Here is a 27,669-nt window from a genome sequence, read left to right on the forward strand (position 1 = left end):
GAAACATTTCAAGTGAAAGCAAGGTTACATCGTGTCATCTTGTAAGATACATTGTTACAATTTTAAATGTGTCAGACACAACTATGCAAAAAACTTTGTACTTTTTTTTTGCATTTATTTTTGATCATATGAAAGAAATGTGCGTAACTAACGTAAATAAAGCAAGCTAGTATGCATAGACCATGCAGTGTTGGCAAAATACCACAATAGCGGACCGGAGAGAATCATATGGGATTTTTCCAAAAAAAACACTTTCAAGGACCTGTATCTATGTATGTTTATTTTCAAAAACTTTCCAGGGCCTTGAAATTTTATTTTCAGATTCACAAACTTTCAAGGATTTCAAGGACCCGTGGGAACCCTGTATAAATCTCAGTTTTGAAAAATGGACCCTTATGACTGGTGTTGTGGGTCAGGGTCACATATATGTGATGTTACACTGATTGTCAAAATTTTTTGAATAATTAAGATTATTTAATGTTTTCAAAAAAAACATTCTGCGCACTAAAGGCTGCATTTATTTGATCAAAAATACATAAATTAAGAAATATTATTACAAGTTCAAATATATGTTTTTTATGTGAATATGTGTTAAAATATAATTTATTTCTGTGATGCGCAGCTGAATTTTCAGCATCATTACTCCAGTCTTTAGTGTCACATGATCCTTCAGAAATCATTCTAATATACTGATTTGCTGCTCAACAAACATTTATGATTATTATCAATGTTGAAAACAGTTGTGCTGCTCAATATGTTTGTGTAAACATTTTATTTTTCAGGATTCACATAAATTGAAAAAAAAACAACATTTATTTGTTTGTTTTTAAAAATATTTTAACATAATGGCTTTAATGAGCAACCCTTGCTGAACCCTTGTTGAATAAAAGTACTCATTTATAATCTTTTTTTTTTTAATTGGCATATTAGAATGATTTCTAAAGGATCATGTGACTAAAAACTGGAGTAATGATTCTGAAAATTCAGCTTTGCATCACAGAAATAAATTATATTTCAACAGATATTCATACAGAAAACATCTGTTTTGAGTTGTAATAATATTTCACAATTTTTACTGTATTTTTGATTAAATAAACGCAGCTTTGGTGAGCAGAAGAGACCTCTTTTAAACATTACAGTGGTGGCCCTCCCTCACGCACTCACGCAGGCGCGCACGCAGTCCGGCTCTGGCGTCGCGATGACGTCACCGCGCAGACTGTGATGGCGGATGTTAACGAGATAGACACGATGAAGCACTTCCACGGCGGTTTCGAGAAAATCGACAAAGAAATGTGCCGTTACCCGCACTGCATCGTCTGGACTCCCATTCCGGTTCTGACGTGAGTTGAGTAGCGTCGCGTTATGACGCGCGTAACGCAAACGCATGTGACGACAAACGCGCTCAGCTGTCACTCCGTTCTGTCACAATAACATCCGCTGTTGTGATGCGCTGCACTCAAACACACAAGGCTTAACTGAGCTCATATAATCCTCACACACGTGTATTTGATTAAGGAAACATACTGGAAAACTTGCTGTAAACACAGATCACTGTTTGTCATGTTGTTGTTGTTGTTGTTGTTTTGTTTGTGGTTTCCTGCCCTTCATTGGTCACATGGGCATCTGCACATCCACCGGTGTGATCAGGGATTTTGCAGGGCCTTATTTCGTATCAGTAAGTTTATATTCTAATTAAAATGGTCAGTGTTTTATCATGACTGCACTGGTGAACTACTATAATTGTCATTTTCCACAGGAGGACAACATGGCGTTTGGAAAACCGACAAAGTGAGTTTAAAACTAGTGTGACAGACGCCGTCTGCACGTGTGAGACTGAATACTTTAGAAATAACGTTTGATTCAATGGCTGTGATTTCAGGTACTGGAGGCTGGATAAGAATAAAGTGTACGGCGGCGGAGCGAACGCCTGGGATTTGGCCGTTCATGAGGCGTCTGAGGAGTACAAAACCAGAATGGTCAGATCTCCACTGTAGTATGCGCTTGTAGGATGAGCGTATGTCCTCTTTTTTATCAGATAGGATTATTAAAGTGTCTAAAATGTCCAGGTTTTGGCTCTGTTTTTGCTTAAGGTAATATTTAATCAAAAATACAGTGAAAAGTGTGAAAAAACTGCTGTTTTCTATGTGAATATGTGTTAAACTGTAATTTATTTCTGTGATGCGCAGCTGAATTTTCAGCATCATTACTCCAGTCTTCAGTGTCACATGATCCTTCAGAAATCATTCTAATATGCTGATTTAAAAAAAAAAAGATTATTTTTAATTAACAAGGGTGCATTAAATTGCTCAAAGGTGGCATTTTTAAAAAGATTTTTAAAAACAAATAAACGTTGTCCTTTTGAACTTTCAATTCATGTGAATCCTGAAAAATAAAATGCATTAGTTTCCACAACTGTCCCACAACTCTTCATACATTTCATATACATGTATTTGCATCACTTTGACGGTTCTTTGATGATCCCGCCTTCCCACGTGCCACGATTGGTCGATTATGCACAATGCCTGCGTGCTATTGGTCAAACTACTGTTCAGTCATTACCTTAAGCAAAAACAAAAACAGAGCCAAAACCTGGACATTTTAGACACTTTAATAATCCTATCGTGGCATGTGAGAAGGCGGGATCGTCAGAGAACCGTCACAGTGATGCACATACACATCTATGAAACGTATGAAGACTGTAGAGAGAAATATAGGAAAACAAAGCCAAAACCTGGACATTTTAGACAAATCCTGCCTAGGACGTCTGGGGAAAAAAAAGTGGACATACTGTATGATCATCCAATGTGCTAGAGTTATGTAGAAATAATTTTACACAACTAATTTTTTTTGTATTTTTTAATTTATTTTATTATTATTATTATTATTTTATACATACATATATATATATATATATATATATATATATATATATTTTTTTTTGCACATTATATTCACTGGCAATCAGGGTTTGAAATGAATGAGGGCTTGTGTCAAAAATGCCATTAAAATGAACAAAAATGCCTTGTAAATTGGAGACAAAAGGGCAAAAAAGTCCCTGCACAACTAAATGCATTACGACTGTCATGATTAAAATGAAATGTGAAAATTAATGAAAAGTGTCATTTCACGAAATTACATTTACATTCAGATTGCTTGTATGCCCTGTTTTGTGCAGCGCTGAGCCTTATAGCCAATCAAACGCGTTTCTGTTGAACTTAGGAATGCACTGGCCAATCAGAGGCGCTTGGTCAGATTAGTCAGCGCTGAACATGCCGGAGCTGTTGTTGATAAAAGATAATTTTTTTTTTATAACAGGAGTTTTCACATAACTTGTTGCACAAATAAATAATAAATGATAAAGAGCAATAATCTACAGTAATGACTTTTGTCATAAGATTGCAGCTGTGTGCGCTCATGTATAATTTAGATATAATTTAGTCTTATTGTTATTGACAACAGTTTAAAATATTGATTAAAGCCATTTTAAGCCATTTTGCTCAAATTCAAGAATGTTTAGATATTTATACTGGAAAACAACAGTTTTGCAGTGTAGCAGATATTTGTTTTTTGTTTTGTTTTGTTACTTTTTAGATATAAGAATCTTTAGACATTTGAAAATGAAACAATTAAAACATTTAATGTAGTTTTCTATATTGATATAAATAATAATTACAAGATAAAAAGCAATAATCTACAGTAATAGTGGTCATAATATTGCAGCACTGTGAGCTCCTGTTTTAACACGTATAATGTAGAGACAATTTGAAACAGTCGATTGTTATTGACAACAGCTTAAAATATTGATTAAAATAATTGGGTAAATTCACTTACTTGACATTTAAGGCAACATAGTATGAATATAATAAGGCGATTATAAAAACTGCCCTCACAAATGTAAAAAATGCCAATTCTAGGGGACAAATATTGTCTCTTAATGGAAAAGTTCATTTCTGACCCTGCTTGCAATTATAACTTTTTTTATTATAATTTTGATACTTTTTTTTTATTATTATTTATTTATAAAGGCTTAAATCTGACTTTTGTCTATTAAAAAGTTTATTAAAATTAATTTTCTTTGTCCAATTAATCTATACATTTATTTATGTGTTCTGTTTTCACCCAAAAATTAAAACTGTGTCATCATTTACTCATCCTTAAGTTGTTTCAGACCTGTAAGAGTTTCTTTCCTATGTTAAAAACAAAAAGAAGATATTTGGAAGAATATTGGTAACCAAACAGTTGACGGTAGCCATTGAGTTCAATAGTATTTTTTTCCATACTATGGAAGTCAATGGCTACCAGCAACTGTTTGGTTACCAGCATTCTTCAAAATATCTTTTTTTGTTCTCAACGGAAGAAACAAACTCTTACAGGCTTGGAACAGCTTGAGGATGAGTAAGTGATGACACAATTTTATTTTTTGGGTGAACGGTCCCTTTAACTCTATTAGCGTTCACACCGATGCACAGTGGCGTTCTGTTTGTTGTAACTGCACTGCAGTTTTGCCGCTTTAAATGCTGATGCTCTTTAAAACAGGATGGATTCTGATTGGCTGTCATCAGCTGGGAAAAAATTGTTACAGTGATTGAAACTGTATCATTCCTCTCATCCCTCTTTTGATACATTTGGAATGTCGCCATAGTTACTGTGCAAAAATGTAACATTGTAGCATATTTTGCACATTTGTATGTGACGCTGCTCTCCTGTTGTGTTTGCAGCACAATCTGTGTTGTGATAACTGTCACTCTCACGTGGCCATGGCTCTGAACCTCATGCGCTACGACAACAGCTCCTCCTGGAACATGGTCAACCTCTGCTTACTGTCCTTCATACACAGCAAACACGTCAGGTGAGCTCATCAGATGTATCAGACTCTTTCTGCAGTGCATACAACATTTAATGCTTGACTTTATGAATCCAAGACTTTCTGCTCTGATTTATAATCCACATTCCCTTGCATCTGCTCAGTGCATTGTGGGATTGCCTTCTCTGTGAAGGATACGTGCAACACAGCCTTAGCATTTAGAAGTCAGCGTGTCCTTACCTTTGACTGAATGATTTATCGCAGCGGCTGCCGTGTTTCCCCTTTATATGTCAGTGTTCTTCCGCTGGGGCTCTCGGCGCTGCGCTGTAAAGGACAGCGGGACACGCGCAGTCAGGGTTTCTGGGGAGAGAGAGATGAATTGTGGGTTTCTGTGTAAGATCATCCTCAAGCTTCAGTATTTTAAAGCAGTAGGCTTTTTTTGCATCCTCATGTCATTTAAAAACATGTGACGCTCTGACATTCTGCCTTAGCGAGGTTCTTGCGAGTCCTAAAAATCTTAATTTGCCCTTCAACAAATTAAGCTCTTGAATTCAGAAAGTTGCATTGCATTAAATGTTGCATGCACTGCAGAAAAATGAATATCTTTTGTTTTCCAGCTTCTCTAAACATCCTGAAATCAAGATACATTTACTGGAGATGGAAAAAATGACTGAAAATATTAAGTATTATTATAAAAATATTATTAAAAAAAGAAAAAAAATCCACCAATGCCACCAACACAAAAATACTAAGTAAGAAAACCTTTTTTATTTTTTGCAGTTACTTTTTAGATGTAAGAATCTCGGGCATTCTGCCTTAGTGAGGTCCTAAAAATCTTAATTTGCCCTTCTTTAAATGTTGCATGCACCGCAGAAAAATAAATATCTTTTGTTTTCCAAGACAAAGAGCCTATCTAAATATCCTGAAATTAAGATATGTTTACTGGAGATGCAAAAAATGAAAAAATATTAATGAAAAAATGAAAAATATTAAGTGGCGTTTTTTTTTTTTTTTCAAAAGAATTTTTTACTTAAACAAGGAAAAAAACCATCCACCAATGGGATAAGAAAAATCCACTTTTCCTTTCGAATTTAGATAAAAATAACAACATGTTAATAAATCTTTCTGAAAAAAGGCTTAATATTTTAAGTCATTTTGCTTCTTAATTAAATGCAACTTGAGTCAAAAATGTTTAGATATTCATACTGGAAAACAACACAGAAATACTAAGTAAGAAAATCTTTCTATTTTCTGCTGTGTAGCAGATTTTTGTTGAACTAAATGTTGCATGCACTGCAGAAAAATGAATATCTTTTTGTTTTCAAGTACAAATAGCTTCTCTAAACATCCTGAAATCAAGATACATTTACTGGAGATGCAAAAAAAAAAAAAATTAAATATTAAGTCTTATTTAAAAAAAAAAAAAGTTTTTTTTTTTTGTTTAAAACAAGAAAAAAAATCCACCAATGCAGTAAGAAAAATATGCATGTTTTCCTTTTGAATTAAGATAATTTTTCTGGCCCCATTGAAAGATATTTATTTCTCGTTGTAAGCAAAAACTAGCAAAATGTTGATAAATCTTTCCGAAAAAAGGCTTAATATTTTAAGTCATTTTGCTTCTTAATCAAATGCAACTTGAATCAAAAATGTTTAGATACTCATACTGGAAAACAACACAAAAATACTACGTAAGAAAATCATTTTTTTTATTTTTTGTAGTGTAGCAGTTTTTTAGTTTAGCTTTTTTTTTTTTTTTTTTTTTTTTTTTTTTTTTTTTTTAAATGTAAGAATCACAGACATTCTGCCTTCCTGTGGGTCCTAAAAATCTTAATTTTAATTAAGGTCTTGAATTCAGAAAGTTGCCTTGTATTAAATGTTGCATGCACTGCAGAAAAATGAATATATTTTGTTTTCCAGTACAGATAGCTTATCTAAACATCCTGAAATTAAGATTCATTTACTAGAGATGCAAAAAATGAATTCAAATATTAAGCATTTAACAAAAACAAAACAGAATTGCAAGATGTAAAGTCAGAATTCTTAAAAGAAAAGTCAGAATTGCAATAAAATTCCAAAAATCAGAGTTTATATCTCAAAATATTATTCACAATATTTTTCACAATGTTTTTTTTGTTCACCAGAATTTTTCTGAAATGTCAGAATCGTGAGATGAAAAAGTTACAATGTGTCAAGAATGTTTAGATATTTATACTGAAAAACAACACACTTTTTTTTTTCCAGTGTAGCAGATATTTGTTGTTTTTGACTTGTTAGATGTAGGAATCCTTAGACATTTGCACTGAAAAACAAGATAAAAAAACACAGAGGAAGAACATGAGTTTTTTGCAGTGTGATCAGGAGGTACAATAAATGTCATTTTCATATTGTAATATTTGGAAGCAGAGCTATTCAAGCCACAGGCCACAAAAAGGTTTTAAAAAGTAATGGAGATTGGTAGGAAGTTCTATTTTCAATCTTTGAAATACTTGCTGTTTTAAAGGTCTTAAATTTACCATCATGAAACCTTAAGAAACCCTGCTTAGAAATGGGTTTGGACGGACATAAAGCAGAGTAAACGGTGACACAATTGACATTTTTGTTCATGTGCTTCTCTAAAAGGCTCATGTTTTTATGGACGTGCTGCTCAATCGTGCTTTATCTCTGTCCTGCAGCTTTGTGGGGTTCCTGAAGACCTGGCTGCCTTTCCTGATGATTTGTGGGGTCGTCGTCACCATCGCCCTTGCCGTCAACCTGCGATGACTGAGGCTGGATGAGGATCTCATCAAACACTGAGAGAGATGCCGTTTACACCTCAGGATCACCACGAGCCGCGGCTCCAGTCGCACCGCTGAAGCTGAACTGATACCCAGACCTCTTTTTTGCATCGAGACACACGCAGACTATCAGTACCATGGTAAACAAGTCGATTACAGGGACTTTTTCCATTACTGCTTACATAAGCTTTCGCATTTGATATATTTCTACTTTAATCATATCACATACGTGGATGGGGCTCAACGAAACATGGTAGCAATTTCCTGTCAAAATGATGCGGATGAAGATGGAAGCGTCGTTTTGTTAAGGCTTTTTTCCTAGAACTGTTTGCATCTAAGTCAATTCTCATCAGTTGTTTGATTGATCCTGGATGTTGACGGGCGTATACTGTTTTACAGGAATCAGAGTTTGTACATTTGCTTCATTTCAGGTTCATTCCTTATGAATTTTTATGTTTATATCTTCGTTTATATTATATGACCAAATACAGAAGTACATCCATAATGTTTGTCCTCGTTCTTTAAAATGTGTCCTCACTTAAGATGCACAAAATATGATATTGTGAAGAAAGAAAACACACATTTGTGTGGCTGTAATGCTAAAACAACCTTTTCCTCAGAATTCTGACTTTACAGCTTGCAATTCAGTAACAGAATTTTTTTAGAAAAAAAGTAAAGTCACAAGATATAAACTTGCCATTCTGAGAAAAAGTTATAATCTTGATATTTTAAAGAATTTTGCAATTTTTAGAATTCTGACTTTACATCTTGCAATTCTGTTTTGTTTTTGTTTCCACCACAGAATTAGAAATAAAAAAGGTAATTAACTTTTTCATCTCACAATTCTGACATTTCAGTCAAATTTTGGTGAAAAAAAAAAAAAACATGGTGAGAAATAAATTTTAAATAATTGTGAGAAAAAGTTAATATTTTGATATATGAAGTCAGATTTTTGAAATTTTATTGCAATTCTGACTTTCCTTTATAGAATTCTGACTTGATGTCTTGCAATTTGTTTTTGTTTTTTTTGTTTCCCAATGCAGATTAAAAAATAAAAAATGTAATTGTAACTTTTTCATCTCACAATTCTGACATTTCAGAGAAATTCTGGGTGAAAAAACATTGTGAGAAATTAATTTTATATAAAAATTCTGTGAAAATTCGAATTTAGATATGTAAACTCGGAAATTTGAACTTTTTATTCCAAGTTTATATCGTGCAATTCCGATTTTATTCTCAGAATTCTGACTTTCCTTTATAGAATTCTGACTTGCATCTTGCAGTTCTGTTTTTTGTTGCGTTTCTGACATGGAATTAAAAATAAAAAAAGTAATTGTAACTTTTTAATCTCACAATTATGACATTTCAGAGAAATTCTGTTGAATAAAACATTGTGAGAAATAACAACTTTGAAATAACAACTGAGAAACATTGTGACTTTTCGTTTACATTTTGCAATTCTGTTTCTTTTTTGTTTTTGCAACAGAATTAAAAATTAAAAAGGTAACTTTTTTTTTCAGCTCACAATTCTGACATTTCAAAGAAATTCTAGGGGAAAAAAACATTGTGAGAAATAAATTTGATATAAACAATTCTTGAGAAAAAGTTGGAATTTAGAAAACTCAGAATTTTGAGCTTTTTATTGCAATTCTTTAATTGTGCAATTATGACATTTTTTAGAATTCTGAATTTACATCTTGCAATTCTGCTTATTTTTTGATTCCGCCACAGATTAAAAAATAAAAACATTGTGAGAAATCAATTTTATATATAATTTTATATATAAACAATTTTGAAATAAAATCAGAATTTCAAGATATAAACTGTTTTTTTTTCAGAATTCTGATTTTACATCTCACGATTTGTTTTTGTTTTTTCCGCAACAGAATTAAAAATAAAGTTCACTGTGACTTTTTATCTCAGAATTCTGACAGTCTCACATTTTTAAGATAATATCTCACAATTCCAACTTTTCTTCTCTGAAATATAAAAAATTTAAGTTTAAATTTCTGACTTTGTGACAAAAAATTGCAACAAAAAAGTGGTGAAATAAAAGGTCGCAATTACCTTTTTTTAAAGTTTCCATACTTCATGAATGGATTGTTCGGTTCATCTGCATGTGTTTGAATCAAATGTGTTTTGTTAATTTTTAGTGGATATATAAAGTCAGTTCACACAGGTGTAGAGAATCACATTAACTACCAACATCATCCACTAACTAACCACACACACACACACACACACACACACACAATACTAATCTGATCAACTGTTTTAGCTTCTTTCTATCTGTCTAAGTGTTTGTGCATGTTTCTTTACAGCTGTGTATTTGTGAATTTAATGCATGACAAAGGAAAAATCAGTGGTGAAATGTTTCCTAACAGTGCAGTTTACATCTTACCAAAGCAAAATCTGCTGTATAAATAATCCTAATGATGTGAGTACACACTAACCCCGGTCCTGTGAACGGATGGATGTGTTGTGGAGTATATTGAGCTCCACCCCCCCTCTCTAATATCTGTGAGATCAGGAGGTGTTTCTAGGTGAATCTGATTCAGCATGTGCACTTACTCCGAGCGCGGTGCGATCAGATGCTCCGGACCGTGAGCGCGAGCGTGTGGATGATGCCGCCGGCTGTGTCGCTGACGCTCGTCTGCGCGATGCTGTGCGTGTCCGCGTGCGTCGCGTTGTGTCCGCCGCGCTGCGAGTGTTCGGAATCTCAGCGGAAGGTGCGGTGCGTGTCTGCCGCGCTCCTCCGGGTCCCCGCCGCGATCCCGAGCGACACGAGCAGCCTGATCATCACCGGAAACGCGATTCACAGACTCGACCACAGCGCGTTCAGCGAACTGCAGAACGTCACACACCTGAACCTCAGCAACAACGGGTGAGAAAACACACTGTCACTAAACTATAATATCTGTCTACGCAATAACGGGTGAGGGAGGATAGTGTTAGTAAACAACCAGTCTGTCTGTCTATCCATCCATCTGTCTTTTCCAATATCTATTGTCTTTCTATCATCTATCTACCTGTCTGTCTGTCTAGCCATCTATCTGTCTATCTACCTGAATGTCCATCCATCTCTATTTCTGAATATCTGTCTATCCATTTGTCTATCTGTATGTCAATGTCTATCTATCCATCCACATGTCTCTGAATATCTATCCATCTATCTATCTACCTGTCTATCCATCCATCTACCCATTGTTTGTCTGTCTATCCATCATCTATCTGCCTATCTATCCATCTGATTTCTGTCTAATGATCTGTCTATCCATCAGTCTGTCTCTGAATATCTACCCATCTGTTTATCATTCTGCCTGACTGTCTATCCATCCACGATTTGCCTGTCTATCCACCATCTATCTATTTTTCTGTCTGTCCATCTGAATGTCTGTCTAATGATCTGTCTACCAATCAGTCTGTCTCTAAATATCTATCCATTTGTTTATCTAGCCAGCTATTGTCTATCATTCTGCCTGACTGTCTGTCCATCCATCTACCATTTGTCTATCCATCTATCAGTCTATCTATCTGGCTGTCTATCAATCCATCTATTATTTGTCTGTTTATCCATCATCTATCTGCCTGTCTACCCATCCGTTTGTCTGTCTAATAATCTGTCTATCCATCAGTCTATCTCTGAATATCCATCCGTTTATCTATCTATTGTCTATATTTCTGCCTGACTGTCTATCCATTATTTGTCTGTCTAATGATCTGTCTATCCATCCATCTATCTCTGAATACTGTATCTATCCTTCTGTTTATCTAGCTAGCTAGCTATCGTCTGTCTATCAATCTAGCTATCACCTGTCTATCTATCCATCCATCTATTATTTGTCTGTCTATCCATCATCTATTTATCTGCCTGTCTATCCATCTATTTGTCTGCCTATCCATCTACTGGTCTGTCTATCTCTGAATATCTATCTATCTATCATCTATCTATTATTTGTCTATCCATCCGTCTATGTCTGAATACTCTATCTTTCTATTTATCTAGCTAGCTAGCTATCTATCTATCAATCTAGCTATCACCTGCCTGTCTATCCATCCATCTATTATTTGTCTGTCTATCCATCATCTATTTATCTGTCTGTCTATCCATCCATTTGTCTGCCTATCCATCTATTGGTCTGTCTATCTCTGAATATCTATCCATTTATTATTTGTCTATCCATCCGTCTATCTCTGAATACTGTATCTGTCCATCGGTTTATCTGTCTAGCTATCGTTTATCTTTCTACCTGACTGTCTATCCATCCATCCATTATTTGTCTGTCTATTCATCATCTATCTGCCTATTCATCTGTTTGTCTATCTATCTATCCACCATTATAGTCTGTATTTTTACTATCCTAATACAGTTTTAGTGACATGCTCTTGCTGATTCATATATTTTACTGTTTAAAATCCTCCAACTTTCTTTCTATTCCGCCAGTATTATGGAGATCGGCTCGCACGCGTTCTCCTCTCTTCTCATGCTGCGTTCCCTAATCCTGAACAACAACCAGCTGGTTCTGATCCATCCCGAGGCGTTCTCAGTGCCCGGCAGCCCTCTCCAGGAGCTCAGCCTGCGCTCGTCCCTCTATAACTACACGTCTCTGACCGACCTCATCACCGCCCTGCGCTGGGGTGAGCTCACCAACCTGCTGCGGCTCGACCTGTCGGGCAACCGGCTCGTCCTCTTGCCGCCGGGGATGTTCGCTCCTCTGCCAAACCTGCAGCGTCTGCATCTGCGCAACAACTCTCTGGTGGCCGTCTACAACAGCACGTTCTCTGGTGTCGAGCAACTTCTGGAGCTGGATTTGACCGGGAACGCGTTCAGAACTATCAGCGACGAGGGTCTGCGTGAGCTGGAGCGACTCGGTCATGTGCGTCTGCTGTTGGGTCAGAATCCTTACTCGTGCACGTGTGAAGCGCAGGAGTTTGCCAACTGGCTGAACAGTTCAAAGGTCAGGGTGGGCGATGTGGACAGGTTATACTGCGAGTTTCCTGCTAGTCTGCATGATGCATCCTTGCGGGGTCTTAGCGCGCAACTGCTGGGGTGTTACGGTAAAGCGCGTGAAGAGATTACCGACTTGTCCCTACAAACTTCCTACGTGTTTCTTGGATTAGTGCTGGGATTCGTCGGCATGATCTTCCTCTTGGTCGTCTACCTCAACCGAAAGGGTATCAAGAAGTGGATCACAGACATACACGAAGCCTGTCGAGACGTGCTGGAGGGGTATCATTACCGTTACGAGATCGACTCGGACCCACGACTGGGGCGCGTTTCACACGGTCAGCAGGGTCGGCCTCGAATGGACCCGCGCTTGGCGCACATCTCTACAGACTCCCGTATCACACAGATCCCATCCGACGTGACACTGTAATTGCACAGTGAACCCATTTCTATAGTAGATATTTCATTTCAGTTTGTAGCAAAGTGGTGTGCTTGATGTTTTCTAAATAGACCAAACTGAGGAAAATCAGTAGTGGTTGGCAGATGCCAAGTAGAGAGATATCTGACTGATACATGATGTAATGCCAATAAATGCATGATATATGCTAATACAATATACAATTTATTTGGAAAACATCTACCAATGCAAGAAGAGTCAACACAAAGACATGGAAAAAAGACTGTAAAAGCATATAAAGGTTGAACTTGTGATTGTGTAGGATTGCAGTAGTTTAAACAAACATGCACACTTAAAAATAAAGGTTCTTTATTGGGTTCAACGGTTCTGTGAATAACCTTCACCATTGTTTACAGTGGCTAAAGGTTCTTTAGATTATTAAAGGAGAAGTCCACTTCCAGAACAACAGTTTACAAATAATGTACTCACCCCCTTTTCATCCAAGATGTTCATGTCTTTCTGTCTTTAGTCGTAGAGAAATTATGGTTTTTGAAGAAAAATATTTCAGGATTTTTCTTCATATAATGGACTTCATTGGTGCCCGATTTTGAACTTCCAAAATGTAGTTTAAATGCAGCTTCAAATGTCTCTAAATGATCTCAGACGAGGAAGAAGGGTCTTATCTAGTGAAACAATCGGTTATTTTTTACGAGAAATAAAAATTTGTATACTTTTTAAGCACAATTAGTGATGGGTCGTTCTTGAATGATTCCTGTCGAACGAAAACTTGTCAGATGAGAGGTGAGGTGAGCTAATCATAGACTAAAGACCCAAGTAAACAATGATTTAATCTTTTCTGTTTCTTATAGCATTATAGTTTTGTCTTGTTTGTCGTGTGATCAACGTTTGTGTAAGCAGTAGATGTGTTAGGGAAGTCACATGTAACATTTTAATTATATTTTGCTAAAATGAACGAAATGACTCGAAAAAAGATTCGTTCATTTTGCTGAACGAGACTCAAAGGTCCGAGTCGGTAAAATGATCCGAACTTCCCATCACTACTACAAATCACGTGTAAGTTTATCGTCTGTGTACTGAGTATGGAGAAAAACTCCATCTTATTTTCTCCTACAACTTCAGAATCGTCTGACATCAGTGTCCCTTTTTGTTTGTAAACAGCGTTTGACTTACTTACACTTTCTTAGTCTTTGTGCGTTTGCTTTGTAAACACTGGGGCTGTATTTCTGAGTGACCTTTCGACGTGATTCAATAGTACGTAGCGTCGTGAACGCACATCCCAGAGCCTCTGCTACAGGAGCTTTTGTGCTTAAAAAGTATACACATTTTTATTTTCCGAATAAAATAACAGATTGTTTTGCTAGGTAAGACCCTTCTTCCTCAGCTGGGATCGTTTAGAGCCTTTGAAGCTGCATGTAAACTACATTTTAGAAGTTCAAAATCGGGGCACCAATGAAGTTCATTATATGGAGAAAAAGCCTGAAATGTTTTCCTTAAAAAACATAATTTCTTCACGACTGAAGACAGAAAAACATGAACATCTTGGATGACAACATCCAAGAGTACATTATTTGTGAATTGTTGTTCTGGAAGTGGACTTCTCCTTTAAGCCTTTTACACAAAGAAAATACCGTTAATCACTAAATGGTTCTTCTGTGGCATTGTTATGAAAAAAATACCTTTTGCAACCTTCATATGTGACCTTGGACCACAAAACCAGTCTTAAGTAGCACGGGTATATTTGTAGCAATAGCCAACAATTGTATGGGTCAAAATCAATAAAATTTCTTTTATGCCAAAAATCATTAGGATATTAAGTAAAGATCATGTTCCATGAAGATATTTTGTAAATTTCCTACCGTAAATATATCAAAACGTAATTTTTGATTAGTAATATGCATTGCTAAGAATGAATTTAGACAACTTTAAAGATGATTTTCTCAACAGTTTGATTTTTTGCATCCTGAGATTGCAGATTTTCACATAGTTGTATCTCGGCCAAACCATACATCAATGGAAAGCTTATTTATTCAGATTTCAGATGATGTATAAATCTCAATCTCAAATTTCACCCTTATGACTGGCGGTCCAGGTTCACATATTTAAGAGTGTTGACTATAAGCCACAAAACCCTGTACATCAATATGCTGAAATTTACACAAAATCTACTGAAAATCTGTTGATTATCAGCTGGTGAGCTCAAATGTGTTTACAAGGAAACTTAAAGACACACTGAATGACTTCTCATGTGTATCTAACCCAATTTGACTGAATTACCTTCTCCATTATATTTCATAACCTATTCGCCAGATTGAAACGCTCCTCTCCATCACATTATCTGGTGCGGCCCACCACATTCGCCGCTACAGACTGTGTCCTCAATATTTCGCCACGGTTGAGGAAAGGAGGGAAATGAAGGGGTGTATGGGGGAAAATGGGGCACTATGAAGGATTTGGAGTGTAATGTTCCCTGCGAGCACATAGCGAATCTCTCCGAGTGCATGTGTGCTTTCTAGAGCTTGGAACTAATGACTGCAATTGATCAAGACCAGACAGCCCATATTAATCTGTGTCTCTGCTTTTGGCAAAGCAGTATATTACAGCATGTTTGAAAAACCACCTCTGGGGTGTGTGTGTGTGTGTGTGTGCCTGTGCAGATGTGTTTCATAACATTAAAACCTAGTCCACTTAAGGGGAGACACTGCAGGCAAAAACATTGTTTTTTCAAGCACCTGTCACGTTTGAGATTTTAGACTTTTCATAAAGTGTTTTTTTAGACTAGTGGAAATAAAACATCCAAAAGACACTAAGTGTTTCTATTATAGCACTTTATCTATTTGTGTCAATAGATTTCAATTACAATACAGATTTTTAACACCAGTTTTCCCAAAATGAGTTTTTTCTTCTACACTGAGCCATAAATCTCCACTTCAGTAAGTTAGCACTTACACCACACTTTACATTTTTATTCCTGTCTATATCCTGAAGGTTTTTACAGAGGGATTTGTTCATATATAATTTGCTTGATTATATACAACATTTCATTCCCCCCAAAATTGTGAAAAATACATTGTTTTCTGTCTGTTCTAAGTATTTTCCTAATTATGGAGTGACAAAATGCAATAACCAAAATTCCCTCTGTAAACACATTTGACTCTCATATGTCCAAAATAAATCCATCAATCAATCAGTCAATCAATCAAGAATTTTGAAACTGACTTCATCCAGTATTTACATTTTTGCCTCATTTGCATATTTAAATGTAACATTTTAGAAATCTTGTAATAAAAAAAATGCAATTATCAGTGGAATCAATCAACTGGGTAAGTTAAGAGATAACTATCAGTTAATTTTTACCTGCAGTGTCTCACCTTAAAGGAAGTCTAAAAAAAGCTTCTCTTTTACAGGAAGGAGTACAAGTGAATCTGTGCAGGAATGACATTTGCATTATTCAGTATACATCATTCCACAGAGAATATTTAACACTATTCAGAAATCTACATAAAATATTCTATTTGGGGTTGCTACTGCTTATTTCCAATTCCTTTCTATTTATTAATTTGATATTGATTTAAAAAAAAATCATTTTCTAGAGAAGAAATGCCTTACAGCTGAGAAAGTAGAAACATTTATATTCAAACGTCTGTTACTTTTTAATATTTATATTCACAACTCTGATTTTATTTCATTTTCCTGATATTTTCCCAAGTTTTTCAATGATTGTCTGTTTGTTTGCTTTTTTGCACATTATATATTAATTCAGGACTTTTTCAGATGCTGTTAAAGTTGACACTGTATCTATATTTGTGACCCTGGACCACAAAACCAGTCATAAGGGTCATTTTTTAATAAATAAATAAGCTTTCCATTGATGTATGGTTTGTTAGAATAGAACAATATTTGGCCGAGATACAACTATTTGAAAATCTGAGGATGCAAAAAAAATCAAAATATTGAGAAAATCGCCTATAGAATTGTCCAAATGAAGTGCATTGCATATTACTATTCAAAAAGTAAGTTTTGATATATTTATGGTAGGAAATTTACAAAACAGCTTCATGGAGCATGATCTTTTGATTTTTTGGCATAAAAGAAAAATCAAGAATTTTGACACATCCAATGTATTGAGGCTACTGGGTTTGTGGTTCTCTATTTAAATGGACTGTACTCACATTTTCTTATTTAAGATGTAAGAAAAATCACCTGATGCAAAAGAGAAAAACTCATAGATTTGTTTTCCACACTATACTGCATAAACACTGACACTGTTACATTCACGTTTTATTTGATTTAAAGGAAATCAAAAAGAAACGAACACGAAGGACAAAAGGTATTTAAGGTTTGAGCAACACATCCGTTTTCAGGGAGCTGACGTCACTGCTTACCTGCAAGTGGGCGTTGGATTTACCTGTAGCCGCAGGTAAAATACGGAACGGCGGGGCGAAGGAACGAATCTTACCGATCAAAGCTTTAGTATGAGCCCGTTCTGAAAGCGCGTGTTGCGCGACGAAATCAAAACGTTTGACCCATTTTCAGTCAGTGAATCAAAACAAAGATCGATGAAGTGGAGTTTATAACGCGTCAAGAGAAACATATTTCACACTCGGGCTACTTCCGCGATCTTGAACGGCTTGAAGTTGCGCTCAAAACAACTGAAGATTTCATCCGAGCCTATGCGGTAAGTGTCTGACACTTTGACAAACCATCTGCTCCGCCAAAGACTCGCCAGAACGCTCTCGATCAATGGATCCTAGTGGATGCGTTCTCGTTTAACCGCTTGCACTGGGTGTAAAGGGACTTTCCAAACGATTATAGCCATTAATATTTGTGTTAAGTCGATTAATATTGTGCTTATACAGCTGTGGCTTACATACGAGTACAGTTGGAAGCTATTAAAAAAAGTCTAATGAAGCATTCATAATTGACTGGACAGAAAAAATGCATTTTGGCAATACATGCAATGCATAAAGAAAGTCCAAATAAAGTTTTTGGGACTGGCCGGAGCGCACTTTACAGGCCTGCCCTAACTCTGACTTAACTATGTGTACACTGATTATGATTATTAAATGAATAACCAGTCGTTTCTATGGATATTTTCTGGGTATTTCGTTCCCATGCAGTTTATACACAAGAATGCTGATGACAAATGATAATGCTTATCTATATCATGCATTCACAGTTTGGATGACAAGTTTCTGAGAATTGGTGACTGGCTTCGTTGAAAAAGCATGATTCTAGACAAAGAACGCAATCCTTGAGTCAAACACTGACTGTATGAAAGGTGAAGTCACAAGGGAGTGTATTTAAAAACATGTAAAAATGAATAACTTGATGATCGAGTAATTCCTGCCCACCAAAGAAACCCTCTTTCCTAAATTTAAACTTGGGTTGTTTATTGGCATGTTTGCTTCCATGAAGAATCTTAAACATCCCAGGAAGCTTTTATTGCTTCACGCGGAACCCAAAATGGTTCTTCTATTGCAAAACCTGCTTTTGGGACCTTTATTTATAAGAGCGCAAGTAATATACTTATATTTTTCATGTGTTTTTTCAATATTAAAACTGACTGCTCCAAATCATGTTCGCATTTTCCAGGCTTGCATAAATAAACAAGCATTCTATGCTATTAAGATACAGATCAGCTCGTTGTTGACATGTTTGAAATGCCTTTTGGACCACAACACATGTTCGCACAGAACGAGGGTGTCCACTGTAGGGTATTCATTTCATACATTTATTTCATTGATTTCACCATCATCATTTTACAGTTGCATTGTATTTTTGTTATAACTCCTCTAGGCCTGAGGAAGTCATTGTGCAATAAATGAGAAATCTGAGGCCTGTTTAACACTGTATATGAAATCAGTCATCTGTCTTCGCAGTCATTGTTTACAATGGATTTGTTGACTCCATTTCTTCTTTGAAATATACAAAGGCCCGTTTGAAACATCGTTCACTGACAAACATATTGCCATAAATGATAAAATGCTTGATTGAGAACTACAAACCACATTAGAAGACCATCCACGTCACAATTAAATGGTGAAATCTAAAAGTGTTGGTGTAAACTGCTTGAATGTAACTTGCATCAAAAACAACAGGTGTCTTGTCTTTTATTTTGTGTCATTTTATATTGCTGCATTAAAGCCTACGCTCTAAATAAAGGTTCCAAAAGGGTGTTTTTATGGTGATGTCATAGAAGAACCATTTTTGGTTCCCCAAGGAACCTTTCAGTGAAAACCATTTTGAAGAAGATTTTAAAAATCTAAAGAACCTTTTTCAACTATGGGGTCATTCCGTGTCAACTCACTGGCTCAAAGTTTTGATTTGCTAATACTTTTTTTCACCAACGATAAACATGCATAGTGATGAAAGCCAAAGTATTAAATGTCATAGATAAATATTTACTGAGTAATCCACTATTTTGTAGAGGGGGGTCATCATAACGTTATTTTTACAAAGAGATTGGCAGGTCTGTTAGTAAAATCTATTGACTTTATCAATCTTTGTTGCATTATGTGCCAATGGTGACAATTCAAAAATGGGGAAATGGCACTTTTCAAGCTTTTTCTCCAAAATTAGCAGGCCTGTAACTCAAAAAGTGTTAAAGATATCTTAATGCCCTTTTAGATATTGGGTCTTAATAAACTTTCCTTTTGGCATCTTAATTTTTAAGGCCCTACATGGTTTGTTTCTACAGATATTGGGATTTAAACATGGCTCCAGGATTACATATTTTCAGTGGTCAAATATCACATGTGGGTCGGTTTGCAAAAATATGATGTTGCTTTTCTTTTGAATAGGAAGGTCTGAAGAACAAATGTGACCCTGGACCACAAAACCAGTCTTGGGTAGCACGGGTGTATTTTTAGTAATAGCCAAAAATACATTGTGTGGGTCAAAATGATCGATTTTTCTTTTATGCCAAAATTAGGACATCAAGTAAAGATCATGTTCCATGAAGATATTTAGTAAATTTCCTACCGTAATTGTATTAACACGTAATTTTTGATAAGTAATATGCATTGCTAAGAACTTAATTTGGACAACTTTAAAGTTGATTTTCTCAATATTTAGATTTTTTTTTTTTTTAGCACCCTCAGATTCCAAATTTTCAAATAGTTGTATCTCAGACAAATATTGTCATATCCTAACAAACCGTGCGTCAATGGAAAGATTATTTATTCAAAAATCTTGACCCTTATGACTGGTTTTGTGGTCCAGAGTCACAAATAATGTTGAAACTAGAGATCCATAGTTTCACCTTCTGTCAAAACAACTGCATACCTTAGTGCCATAAATATTCTTTTTCCAAAGTGTTTATAACTCAAGAAGTATTAAAAAGATTGCAATATTATTTTAGATACTAGTTCTGAATAAACTTCTCTTTTGGATTGTTAATTTTCAGGGCCCTACATTGTTCAGTCCCTCAATAAGGCTCCATATTCAGATGTTTAATATTAAACATTTTCAGTGGTTGAAAGTTTGTACACAGTTGATACTCTGATTTGACACAGAATGACCCTATAAAGAACTTTTTCTGCATTTAAAAGGTTCCATAGATGTTCTTCATAGAATCACTGATGCCAATAAAGAACCTTTATGCCGTATTATCATGCATCCAATGCTGTGCAATGCTGTTTTTGCAGCTTCTTAATATTGGCTCTGTTCTTGTTAGATATGGCTAAGAAGCCATGTTAGTGAACTCAGCTCTTGATGCATTAAAGTCCATCCTATGTTCCTGCAGGTCCTGAATGTGCTGAGTTATGCCTGGCCACAGCACAGGAACACATCACAAGACGCGTCCTCATAGCTCCAGCCGTTCTAGGGCCGATGGCTACAGGCAGAGCCGCACCTACTCCAGGGACAGCAACACCAGTCAGGAGACCTACAAGGACAACTACAGCGAGCAACCTCGTAGCATAGACTCGCAGTTCCCCCGCAAAACCCATCCTCACTACGCCAATGGACGAGGCTCAGAAACCCTGGGCTTTATACCAGGGTCCGCAGACTCTCCTCAAGGGACTCAAGCCTGTGGCTCATGTGCCTCGCTAGGCTGGAGCGGCTGCAAAGCTCTGCTGTGCTGCATTCTGACTTGTGGGCTGTACGGGTCACGCAAACCCTGCTTGCCGTCCAACGAGACCTCCACTGACAACCCTTTAAAAGCCGAGCCGGAGCCGAGGAAGTCCAATGGATTGGCTCTGTCCAATCCCACGTGTGGCGTAAGCCTTGAACCGAGCAAACCGAGGCAGTTACCGAGCTCTGGCAGCTTCAGATACGGCGACGTCTATTTTGCTGGCAAGAAAGTGGAGTACCCAGTCAACTCAGAAGCGCCTCCAAGACGAACCAGGACGGCCGGGAAGGGCGACAACAACCAGCGACCCATCAGCAACACTAGCATCTACTCGAGGGAGGATTTGGATCTAGACGACCTGGATGACGGCGGCACAGACATCGACTCGCTAATCACTAAAAAGCTTCTAGAACTTTATAAAATGCACCAGATCGAGCAGCTGGCCAAATGTACATCTGATGTGTCTTTCTCTCGTAAAACCAACGAGATCAGTGATCTGATCAACAGCATTGCTCAGGACTACAACTTGGAGGAGCAGGAAGCCGAGTGTCGGCTGGTGCACGGCGTCATTCGCATCAGCACCCGCAACAAGTCCTCGAAAGGTTACAAAAGCAAAGACTATAAATCGCACGATGCAATGCAGCATACTAACGGGAGGAGAGATGGAACACTGCCGGATAGTGGGAATGAGACAATGACCTTCACTTTTAGTGATGGTAAGTGAGGTTGGATAAGTGCGATGGCGTAATCTAAGATTACGAGATTAAAGTTCTAATATTTTGGGAATAAAGTCGAAATATTCCCGAGAGTAAAGTCGAAATATTCCCGAGAGTAAAGTCGACATATTCCCGAGAGTAAAGTCGACATATTCCCGAGAGTAAAGTCGACATATTCCCGAGAGTAAAGTCGACATATTCCCGAGAGTAAAGTCGACATATTCCCGAGAGTAAAGTCGACATATTCCCGAGTAAAGTCGACATATTCCCGAGAGTAAAGTAATATTCCCGAGAGTAAAGTCGACATATTCCCGAGAGTAAAGTCGACATATTCCCAGAGTAAAGTCGAAATATTCCCGAGAGTAAAGTCGACATATTCCCAGAGTAAGGTCGAAATACTCAGAGAGTAAAGTCGACATATTCCCAAGAGTAAAGTCTACATTTTTCAAGAATAAAATGAAAATTGAGAATAAATTCGCAAATAAAAGTTATAATATTTTGAGCGTACATTCTAGCCTATTGCGCATGCAGATGGCCTGGATTGGCAGCACCAGGAGATATTCCAAAGTCTCTCAAAATCTGTCAGTTTTATAGCGAAATACAAACAATATGTCTATTACAAAATAGGGTTTTTTTCACGCTCTTTAATGTGCCGTGACAGATCACCATATCGCCTCCGTTTAAGTGGCATGTGACATTTGAGACATTGAGACTTTTTTTCCATTTTTAGCTGTACTGTTTTTTTTGTTTGTTTGTTTTGTTTTTTTCATTTATAATTTGTATTTCGTGATCAGATTGACAGAATTTGAAAGCTGTGTTATATTAAAAGCAACATAGCACAAAATTATTACTGGGTGGCTGGCACACTGCAAATAAATGGAAGACGTTAAATATTATTTCCAAAAATTTACTGTATTATTAAAAAAGCTATTAAGTATATTAAAAAGGGTTATATAAGAGAGCTACGGCACCCCCCCAAAGGAATGTTGATGGGGTATGTGAGCTGATGTTAAGACAAAAAGTTGTTCCTGTTCAGTCTGATAATGTATATTGCATTCTTGATATTAAGCGGTTTCCACAATTCCTTAAAATTGACTCTTCCTCATCCCAGTAAGCAACAATATTCAAATAAATTCCGTTGGTCTGGCAACTTCTCCCGATGCTCTCAATCCAGGCCTTTTGCATGCACAATATAGATTATACCAGGGGTGGCGAACGTCGGTCCTGGAGAGCTGCAGCCCTGCATAGCTTTGCTTCAACCCTAATCAAACACACCTGAACAAGCTAATCCAGGTCTAGGGTTGGAGCTCTCTAGAACCGAAGTTCGACCGGAGTTATTCTCAAAATATTTTGACTCTATTCTCGTAATTTCGACTTTATTCTTGAAATATTACGACTTCAATTTTGTAATCTTAGATTTTTTTTTTTTTAAACATGGAACTAAGTGTCAATAGGGCAAGATGATGTTTGAATGTCTTGTGATGTTTTTTTTCTTTCCCTGAAGGGGAACCCGAGGTGTTAGTGTCAGAATTGACACCATCAGATGAGCTTGCCCGAAAGATGAGAGGCCACAGCGGGAAAAGTAAGTGTCTAGCTTCTCACTTGTACCTTCTGGATGGCCTGATGGGGAAAAAATAATGATGGGATTGCACCCTGAGGATGGCGTATTCTTTTCGGTTCTGTTTCCAAACGTTTTCTCACTCATTCTCTACTTGAATTTGCATTCCTGCCTTTGATCTACTCCCTCCCAAAGAATAATGCCCCCTCTACGTAAACCGTAGTTGCAGGGTCTAAAGCGTGAACACTGAAGCTTCTCATCTCACTTTACAAACGTTCTTGAGGGGCCTTAGCTCGCCTCCAAGCGGTTCATCCAGTATTCCGCCATATCGGATCACATCTACCCTTCCTCACATAATGGTGGTGCTCTCATTATGTAACTCGTCTGAAGGTTTCACTTTTCTTGCGCTATGTTAGAGACGTGTGCAAATGTGGGTGTCGCTTTACAAACTCAATGAAAATCTACTGAAAAATGTTTTCGCCTAAAATTGTTACTCGGCAAAATTTTGCAGGCAAAAGCAACGGGGCCAAATGTGAAATCAACATCCAAAGTATACATACAAACCCTGAATATCTGCTTTCCAACTGCTTTTATAATATTGAAACACCTGCTATTAAGATGAGCATTTTACCCATTTTCGACCACTTTCCTGATTTCTTTGATGGGCAGGGTTGCCAGGTTTTCACAACAAAACCCACCCAATGCTACTCAACTAGCCCAAAAGCCATTTTGAGGGAGGTCCTCCTTTAAAAATCATGTTCCGGGGTAAAATTAGCATTCCAGGGGCTAAATATTACGTTACTGGGGTTGCTTTAACCCGCGGCAACAGTGTTAAAGTCCAATTCCACGGGAAAACCGCAGATGCTGAATGCTGTGGGTTTGCGTTAGAATTAGAAATATTTCATTGTAATATGTCTTCTAATAGAGGAGGTCAGAGTTGCTAGGTTTTCCACAACAAAATCCACCCAACTCCTTCTCAAAACTAGCCCAATACTAGTCCAATCACGTTTTGAAGAGGTCCCCCATTAAAATTCATGTTCCAGGGGTAAAACACAGAGTTTTTGGTGGGGTTCCTCTGGTAAAATTAGCATTCCAAGGGCTAAATATTACATTATTGGTGTCGCTTCAATTCGCAGACATGAAAAACAACCCATGGCAACAGGGTTAAAGTAGTCCAATTCCGCGGGAAAACCGCAGACTTGGCAACACTGTTGATGTGAGTCTCCATGGGTGGATGTATATATGGCTTTTTCTGAACACGAAAAGACAATGGAAAATAATATGGAGATAATAAAAAGTATATCTTTAATTGCTGTTTCCACGGCGAATGCTGTGGGTTTGTGTTAGAATTAGGAATTGTATGAGAAAATTGTTTTTTTTTTTTTGTTTTTTTGTTTTTTCAAACCAATTTTACGATTTCAGACGGCGAAGTTTAAATCCTATCTAGTTATTGCGCTTCAACAACACGTCTTGTAATATTTAAGAATTATCAGTAGGTGGAGAGGAGGTCAGGGTTGCCAGGTTTTCACAACAAAACCCACCCAACTGCTACACAAATCCAGCCCAAAGCTAGTCCAATCGTGTTTCGAGGGGTGTCGTCCAGTAAAAATAGTGCTTACAGATTTTTTGGCAGGGTTCCCCCTGTACAGTTCGCATTCCAAGGTCTAAATATAACATTATTGGGGTCTCTTCAACCCGCAGACATAAAAAACAACCTGCGGCAACAGTGTTAAAGTAGCCCAAGACTTGGCAACACTGGAGGAAGTGGTCTTTAGTGGCTGTTGAAACGCATTTGACTACATGAGTGTCTACACTACGAAATCAATCTGTTTGAATGGGTTTTTGACTACTGAAGTGGCTGAAAGCGGTGCAGCTAAAACGTTTCAGACCCAGTTTACACCTATATTTAGCATTGTCCACTTGCGATTGGATTGACAAAAACACATCTTAATAAGGTCAACAGGGCCATAGTTATGAATCTACACCCACACAGATGTCACGGCCAAACCAAGAGTCTTGCTAAGTGTCATGGCAAAATTTCTTTGCCACCAGAAGTACGTTATTGTGTCAATCCCAAGTGAACTCTCTCTGATTCTACTTCTATTTAGAATATTTGTGACCCTAGACCACAAAACCAGTCATAAGGGTCATTTTTTTAAATTGAGATTCATATATCATCTGAAAGCTAAATAATCTATCCATTGATGTATGGTTTGTTAGGATAGGTCAATATTTGGCTGAGATACAATTATACCTGCAATCTGAGGGTGCAAAAATCAAAATATTGAGAAAATCACCTTTAAAGTTGTCCAAATGAAGTTTTAGCAGTGCATATTACTAATCATAAATTATTATAATATTTAAAGTAGGAAATTACGAAATCATGGAACATGATCTTAACATCCTAATGATTTTTGGCATAAAAGAAAAATCGATCATTTTGACCCATATAGTGTATTTTTGGCTATTGCTACAAATATACCCGTGATACTTAAGACTGGTTTTGTGCTCCAGGTTCACATGTGTTGAATCCAGAGTTGCGTTCGAATTGCTAAAGTCAACATGTTCTTTTCCTTCACAGATTACTACTCGAGCTCGGCCACAGATTCATCAGGGGCTCCGCTTTTGCGTTAACGCGCCAGCTGTTCCCTCTCAATTATTACTGCCTACCTAGTGTTCATCTCTGTCCATGTGCTCCTCTCATATTTCAGTGAAAGCAGTTATTACGCTAAGGACAGTTTGTGTTCGTCTGAATGCCCAAAGACTGCTATCGTCCCTCAGCTTCTATCACGAGTATATTGTTAAACAAAGGAGCCTGTTGCAAAAATCATTGGTTTCCTACTGCCCTCGCCAGAAGCCATGTGGATCGTTACGTAACGGACAAGTTTCCTGACCAAACCGTTGGCATCAAAGGGTATCTAAGTATTGGATCTAATTATACTTTTAGAGACAAAAGACACTGCTTGTGTCCTAAGTGGTGATGTATCTAGTAAATATGCATGTATTCAGCACTGATTAATAGCAACGGTGACACTTAAACTAGTTGCTGTTCGTCGGACTGCTTTGCTCTGGTAGCCCGTCCTTCAAGTGTCGCCTCAGATGAACAATTTGTTCTTGTTCTTTAATGATTTAATGCAATTTAAATGTTGTTTTGGGACTGTTTGCTCTCAGTTTTGAAATACTTGTATAGTTTTTGTTTTGAACTTTTTTGTATTGAAATAAAAAGGGAGTTTCCTCTCATTTTCAGTTTTTATTCCTCACTTTATTTCAACTCTATGCACCATTCTAGTGAAAACGATTCTAGTGCACCTATAACATTTTTACACTCGTACGTGTTAACCGCAGAAAATTTCTCTCTTTAGCGCGTAGCATTTTTCTCAGAAGATTGCATTGCTGTCCGCCTCCTCCCTCTGTTTCCCTCAGGTCACTGTGCTATGAACTTGTTTGGCTGGTTTGACAATAGAAAGGAAATAAAATCCTAGTGTTTGTTGGAGTTGTACATTGCGGAGGAGGGGTGAACTCCAGAGAAAATTCCCCTCGCAACTGTCCTCTTTTTAACACTGTATCGCCTACTGTAAAACAAGCTGCTCTGTTTCACTCCTCAAGCTAATTTTCTGATATCAAACACACAGTTTTTAAGGATTAATGGGAAATTGCCAAACATAGTAATGGTTTTCTTTTTTTAACATGGGTGTGCTCGCATTTTGTTGTCTTGCTTTTGGATTGTAAAGAATTTCTGACCCACTTAATTGCAGGAAATTATATCTTTCTTAACTAATTGTTTGGATAGAATAGCAAGAGTTCAGATGTTTATGCCAGATAAGATTGAAAATTCAAAACTACTTTATTTTTGAGATAAACTGATATCATTGTAAAAATCAGGTTACTGCAATGTAGTGAACTACGGTTTCAAACAGTTATCGTTCTATCGTTTGATGTATTATATTCTTTTAAGTAGGCATTAGGCTTTAGAAATGTCATCAAAATGGCTTTTTTTGTTTGTGTTGGCCTTAATCATCACAAGAGGGCACTACAGTACACACTATCTAGATAGAGGAACCTAAACCTGGACACACTGATGCAACTGCAATGAGTTTTCATATGTATTTTTGTGTATGGTCAGTTCTAACATTACAAAATTATGTTAGTAGGTTTGTTTATGTACAAATCAGTGCATCAAGCACTATTGTAGTTTTTGTAAATAAAATGTTCAGAAGTCTAAACTTGGTATCTTTATACTACAATGCTAGTAATTCTGCAGTATATAGCAATAATATGTGCACACCCTCTGTCATGCATGCTAAGATGTGCATACAACAGATCACGCTATACTACAACGTAAATGCAAATTTCAACACAAATGTGACCCTGAACAACAAA

General features: G+C 36.9%; 3 protein-coding genes across 3 annotated transcripts; all 3 read left to right on the forward strand.

The window, feature by feature from the left end:
• Positions 1-1,186: 1,186 nt before the first annotated feature.
• tmem222a (transmembrane protein 222a) lies at positions 1,187-8,452 on the forward strand. Its single transcript, XM_051130926.1, has 6 exons — positions 1,187-1,339; positions 1,590-1,675; positions 1,757-1,788; positions 1,880-1,976; positions 4,719-4,849; positions 7,477-8,452. The coding sequence occupies exons 1-6, from the start codon at positions 1,222-1,224 to the stop codon at positions 7,562-7,564; spliced, it is 552 nt and encodes a 183-aa protein (XP_050986883.1). The 5' UTR covers positions 1,187-1,221; the 3' UTR covers positions 7,565-8,452.
• Positions 8,453-9,839: 1,387 nt separating this feature from the next.
• tpbgl (trophoblast glycoprotein-like) lies at positions 9,840-13,294 on the forward strand. The gene is made up of 2 exons (XM_051130903.1): positions 9,840-10,462; positions 12,023-13,294. The coding sequence occupies exons 1-2, from the start codon at positions 10,170-10,172 to the stop codon at positions 12,954-12,956; spliced, it is 1,227 nt and encodes a 408-aa protein (XP_050986860.1). The 5' UTR covers positions 9,840-10,169; the 3' UTR covers positions 12,957-13,294.
• A 4,026-nt stretch (positions 13,295-17,320) lies between these two features.
• kdf1a (keratinocyte differentiation factor 1a) lies at positions 17,321-27,381 on the forward strand. The gene is made up of 4 exons (XM_051130904.1): positions 17,321-17,619; positions 20,689-21,731; positions 23,236-23,313; positions 25,871-27,381. The coding sequence occupies exons 2-4, from the start codon at positions 20,708-20,710 to the stop codon at positions 25,921-25,923; spliced, it is 1,155 nt and encodes a 384-aa protein (XP_050986861.1). The 5' UTR covers positions 17,321-17,619; positions 20,689-20,707; the 3' UTR covers positions 25,924-27,381.
• Positions 27,382-27,669: the final 288 nt, after the last annotated feature.

Source organism: Labeo rohita, chromosome 16 (genome assembly GCF_022985175.1).
Source record: "Labeo rohita strain BAU-BD-2019 chromosome 16, IGBB_LRoh.1.0, whole genome shotgun sequence".
NCBI lineage: Eukaryota > Metazoa > Chordata > Actinopteri > Cypriniformes > Cyprinidae > Labeo > Labeo rohita.

Coding starts and splice junctions, on each gene's coding strand:
- tmem222a (XM_051130926.1), top strand. CDS start 1,222: ATGGCGGATGTTAACGAGATAGACACGATGAAGCACTTCCACGGCGGT. Junction 1,676..1,756: donor CAGGGCCTTATTTCGTATCA/GTAAGTTTATAT, acceptor CATTTTCCACAG/GAGGACAACATGGCGTTTGG. Junction 1,789..1,879: donor GCGTTTGGAAAACCGACAAA/GTGAGTTTAAAA, acceptor CTGTGATTTCAG/GTACTGGAGGCTGGATAAGA.
- tpbgl (XM_051130903.1), top strand. CDS start 10,170: ATGCTCCGGACCGTGAGCGCGAGCGTGTGGATGATGCCGCCGGCTGTG. Junction 10,463..12,022: donor CTGAACCTCAGCAACAACGG/GTGAGAAAACAC, acceptor CTATTCCGCCAG/TATTATGGAGATCGGCTCGC.
- kdf1a (XM_051130904.1), top strand. CDS start 20,708: ATGCCTGGCCACAGCACAGGAACACATCACAAGACGCGTCCTCATAGC. Junction 21,732..23,235: donor GACCTTCACTTTTAGTGATG/GTAAGTGAGGTT, acceptor CTTTCCCTGAAG/GGGAACCCGAGGTGTTAGTG. Junction 23,314..25,870: donor GAGAGGCCACAGCGGGAAAA/GTAAGTGTCTAG, acceptor TTTCCTTCACAG/ATTACTACTCGAGCTCGGCC.